This window comes from Nematocida minor (genome assembly GCF_024244105.1).
Source record: "Nematocida minor strain JUm1510 chromosome Unknown 7746, whole genome shotgun sequence".
In the NCBI taxonomy this organism is placed as follows: Eukaryota; Fungi; Microsporidia; genus Nematocida; species Nematocida minor.
In genome coordinates, this window is record NW_026250327.1 from 84 (window position 1) to 5,101 (window position 5,018).

Consider the following 5,018-nt stretch of genomic DNA (forward strand, 5'->3'; position numbering starts at 1 on the left):
GAAAAACAATTGTCAGTAGTAGCTAGCTGCATCAAATAGTGGAGCGCTGCTGCAATAAATAAAATTCTGAGCCCATTTCTTAAATTTTTATGCTGAAGTATTAAAAGTCTTTTCTTCGTGGAAACTGTACGAGTAAGAGTTTATTTTTGCGTTGCATTTTGTCACTGCAATATTGACAGAACAAATCAGAAAGACAACAGACAAGTAGGGCAAATCTATCTGGGAAAAGACGTAATAACACACCATTTTTATTTCTATTCGATAAGAGAAAGAGCCCTTCCAAGAGACCAGCTGATGTCTGTGGGAATATTCGCAGAGTTCTTGATGGGCGTAAAAAGGCCCACGCCCAAATTCTCCATAAACATCACCGCGTACAGAACGCTGATGCAGTCTGGCTTCTTCTGTTTTGATACTACATTCGGATTGCTTGTTTGCTCTGGCTTGCCGAGATTAGAGTTTGCCATCACCGAGTTATTTGAGCATATTGATGAGACAACGTCTTTTATGTCCTTAAACTGCGGGTTTACAGGCGTTTGGAGAAGATGGAGGGTCTCCGCAATGAAAGAGGAGACAAACATTGTATTCACCTGGGATATGCCCGGTGCCACTTCTTTGCCCTGCGTTCTTTCCTGGATCATCGCGCTGATTGCGCTTTTTATGTGGACTTTGCACCTGTTGATGTCAAAGCTTGCTGATTTCCACTCGCACACCCCGTTTTTATCCGTTTTGTGCACATTCTCGAGGCCTGCAACGAGCCCCATGCCCAAGAAAGAGCGAGACAGCACATCTTTGTTCTTTCCGTGAACAATTCCATCCTGCGCTCCCTGCATGTCTTTGTCTATCTCGAACGAAATCTGAGCAGAGCCCCCGCCCAGATCGATGATTCCTATCTTTTCTTTCATCTGTGTCACAAAGACTAGCGCAGCCCATGCGTAGAATCCTTCTTCTTTGCCGTCTATCACGCGAACTTCAATCTCTTTTTTTTTTGTTTCTTCCTGTATGGTTTTTTTTACAATTTCCAGCACGCTATTTCTTTTTCTTTCATCGATCAGTCTGAGTCCTGCTGTGCCGTTGAACACAATGGGAAAGTCGTATCCCGTCCTGTGCTCCTTCTTTTCCAGATGAGCCTTTCCCAGGGCAAGCAGCTGTTTTATGTCATTTTCTGGTGTTTTACTGTTGTGTATCCCTGGGAAAAGCCTGTGGAGAAAGTGCGATTTGAGAACTAGGCCCTTTTCATCGAATTGGTATATGTTAATTCGTGTTCCTGTGGACCCTCCATCAAAGACAGCGACAAACTTGTCTTTTGAAGGCTTTGTCTCTTTCTCCTCCGAGTACAAAGAAAATATTTTGGAAATGCTTTGTATGCTCTGCCTAAGCTCAACTATTTCGTTTTCCTGTTTTTTGAGAGTGTTCATTGCCTCTTTGAGATTGGCGTATATCATCTCCCGGTAGCTGAGCGTGCTCTCTTTCTTTTCACCGCTCTTTTCAGCCTTCTCGCCTGATACTTCAGAAGTGTGTGGGGTTTTTTCTATTTTTTCTGCTCTGTAAAGACTCTCTTCAGAGCTGCCCTCGGCATCCACAGATGCATTGTCTTGCGGGTACGCCCAGGAAGTGAGTACGAATGCTGCAACTAGTAGAAGAATGCGCATGCCAACACTTTGTGTGGTGTACTTATGCTGCAATTGAAACAAAACAACATAAAACGAGAAGATAAACAGAATCTTATTTTGCACAAGAAGTTCTGCAAAATTCTCCTTCATATCTCATCAGAGAAGCCAGAAGTCAGTGAATAAAATAGCTTGCAGCGCAATTGAAAATGCAACTAGAGTCTGGACAAGATAGGCCGAGTGGTGCGATAAAAGTATCTACAGCCTGATCAGGGCTCTGTGTTTGTTTGTTTTCCCTTGTACCTGCGCTCTTTTGCTCTATTAATCATTTACTATATTAGGGTATATGAAGGTCTAATTGATTCTTGTCTATTAATTCTTGTTTTTTCACTATTTATTTTTTATCCGAATGAAAGATTCATCGAGCCCAGACTCACTAACACAGGAATTTCAAACACTTCTGGACTCTCTGGGAATAGAGGGCGACAAGAGAAAGGCTCTCCTTGTGCTGCCTGCACAGCAGAAGCTCCACATGATAAACGCCCAGAAGAAATCAGTCCAGACAAGCGGCTTAGATATCGCAAAACAATTAAAAAATATCAAAAAGCCCTTCACAACCTCCTACAACATAACGGACATAGAAAATTGTGTTAGAGAAATGGGCGTTCTTAGGCTGAAGTTTATAACACTCACCGAGCAGGAGATAGAAAAGGCAATGGACGAGAACATCCTGGAAGAGCTCTGGGGCCTTATATCGATGCTCTCTCCTGCCACGTGGCCAACCGACTTTCGGATGTACATGCAGATAGAGAACAGCAGGCAAAACAAGCCTATATATAAAATCCTGGAGCCAACTGCAAAGTTTTTCAAAACAACTTTAAAATCGCCTGCGGTCATTAAAAGACTGCAGACAAACAAAAATCTTTTCAGAGAAATATTCTCGCACTATCCGTCAGACTATGTGTTCATATCAACCATAATTCTTGAGATAGGAGTGAAGTGCGTGGATCTGCAGATGGATACGATAGTTGAACACCTGTTCCAGCCTAAGAAAAAAGAAGACCATCTTTACTGCGTTCCTCTGTGCAGCACGAGAATCCAGAATCTGATGGGAGAGATATACTACAACTTAACGTTCAATACGCTAAATGAAGAGTATGCAAACATGTTCCTGCACCTTCTGACCAAGTTCTACCAGGAAGTTCCGCTTGTTGGGATCATGATAGACAGTCTTTTGAGAATGTGCGATGTGTCAAAGGTCTTAGGAAAAATAGAACAGATGTATCCAAGCACAAGAGACCTTGTAGGGGCAATAATTGGCCGCCAGGAGAGCGTAAGGCGGCTGGCATGCGAGATAGATGTGCGGTCTATTGGGATAGAGACAGAAGAAACAAGAAAAGACCTAGACTGCATTATCAATGTGCTAAGTGTCCTGAACAGAATAAAAAGCAACAGGATATACGACGTGCTGCAGTACATACGAGGGTGCATTCTAGAAGAATCAGCGTATAAGAACAAAGACACAAAGAAAATTGAACAGGAAAGAGAAATAAGAAAACAAAAAACAGAAAAAGAAGAATACAAGTGTATTTGCAAGGATATTCTCCCCAGGCATCACGAAATGCGAAGTGCAGTTCCATCACCTTCAGATATCTCAGTGGCCACTCCAAAGCCCCTAAAAACAGAAGAGTGCAGCAGCACAAATGGCGAAGAGTCTGCACATAAGCTAATGCAGGATCTGAGCATACAGAATAAAAAAGCGGTTGAATCGGTTTTTGTCCACTCTGAGGAAGGACAGTTAGGTAAAACAGAAAAAACAAAAGAACCAGTTAAAAAAAGCGCAGAACCAGCTCCAAAAGAGAAAAGCAGCGAAGCTAGAAGTAAGAGCCAAATGGAAACAGATCCATTGAATACAGGAGAGATAATAGAACAAATTATTGCAAACACAGAAAACATTACGAAATCTGAAATAGAAAAGAAAGAGGCTGTAGTGGATGGAAGAAGCAGAGAAACAAAAAAAACAGATTCTCTCTCAGTGCACTCCTTTGCTGTTACTGGCCCACCACCTGCACCGCCTAAGGTATTTCCAAAGACTGCAGGTGTAGAAATGCCATCCAGAGCACCACCCAGCATGCCACCCAAAATACCAGGAGCACCGCCTAAAGCACCGCCCAGAATGCAGTCAAATATCTCTACTCCTAGCATGCCTCCAGGAATACCACCTAAAATACCAGGAATACCTCCCAGAATGCAGTCAAATATCTCCACTCCTAGTATGCCACCTAGAATACCTCCAGGAGCACCACCTAGAAAAGAGCCTATTGCGCCATCTACTGCAGGCATAGGAAAAGACAAAATAGAGTTGGCTCCCATTGAGACGAATGGACCATCAAAGCCTGGGCCTAGGGCACAGTACATCGAAGAAGCTGGCTTATTGCAGCCTAGCAACCCGCAGCAGATTCCATACGAGGTGCACATAAGGAAGCCAGGAGCCACAGGGCTGTGGAGCCAGCTGGACAAATCAGATCTGAAAATGTTCAAAAAAGAAGATTTTGCTGTCTTTGAGAGAAAAAAAGCAGAAAAATCTGCTGAAGATAGTAAGCCTGTGCTTGAAGGGGTGATTGACAAAAAAAGATGCAAAGCCATTGACATAGTGCTTGCCAGAGTTAAAACCACCCATGAAAAATTAATAAAAGCGGTTGACGACTTGAATGCCGAGCCATTTTCAGAGACTCTTCTGTCCGGGCTTCTTAAAAGCTATCCCACAGACGAAGAGCTGGAAATGGTCCAGAAACACGATGTGGAGCTAGCGCCTGAAAAGTTCTACAAAAGAGCCATGCAGGTAGAGGGCTTCAAAGACAAGCTAACGATCCTCCACTTGAAACTAACTCTGCCAAATATCAAGAACAGTTTGCTACCAAATATACAGAAAGCCATTGAAGGATGCGAGATAGTGCTGAGGACGAAAGAAGTGCACCAGATTCTTAGAATGTCGCTTGCTGTGGTAAATATCCTGAACTCCAGCAATAGAAACCAGGGCGCATGGGGGATTAAGCTGGAGTCCCTGCCTCGCATTCTGGAGAATAAAGTCATCGTCTCACTTATACAGGAAAAGATGAAAGAGCAGAAAATAAACATAGAAAAAGAAGTGGGCGTGATGAAGGAGGTAATCAAAATATCCACCGACATAATAGAGACAGACTGTGCAGAAAATCAGATGAAAAAACAGTTTATAGACAATCTAGACCTGACATCAGCACAGAAAAAATCGGTAGAAGAAGTGGTCTCTGTTCTTAATGCGCTCCAAAAGGTCTACACACAGTGGAAGAGCGCTCTCAACGAGCTGGGAATGTTCCTGGCAGAAAAAGAGTTTACAGGACAGAGTCTACAAACTCTTCTAAAGTACATCGT

The 5,018-nt window shown here is 43.1% G+C and overlaps 2 protein-coding genes across 2 annotated transcripts; one reads left to right on the forward strand and one right to left on the reverse strand.

Annotated features, from left to right (window-relative positions):
* Positions 1 to 254: 254 nt before the first annotated feature.
* On the reverse strand, positions 255 to 1,649 carry NEMIN01_2444 (ectonucleoside triphosphate diphosphohydrolase 5/6; the record flags this gene model as incomplete). Its single annotated transcript, XM_051478386.1, has 1 exon — positions 255 to 1,649. The coding sequence occupies one exon, from the start codon at positions 1,647 to 1,649 to the stop codon at positions 255 to 257; it is 1,395 nt and encodes a 464-aa protein (XP_051334346.1).
* A 367-nt stretch (positions 1,650 to 2,016) lies between these two features.
* On the forward strand, positions 2,017 to 5,016 carry NEMIN01_2445 (uncharacterized protein; the record flags this gene model as incomplete). The annotated part of the gene is made up of 1 exon (XM_051478387.1): positions 2,017 to 5,016. A coding segment is annotated over one exon (3,000 nt), but the record flags the coding sequence as incomplete, so codon positions are not given.
* Between the last annotated feature and the right edge of the window lie 2 nt (positions 5,017 to 5,018).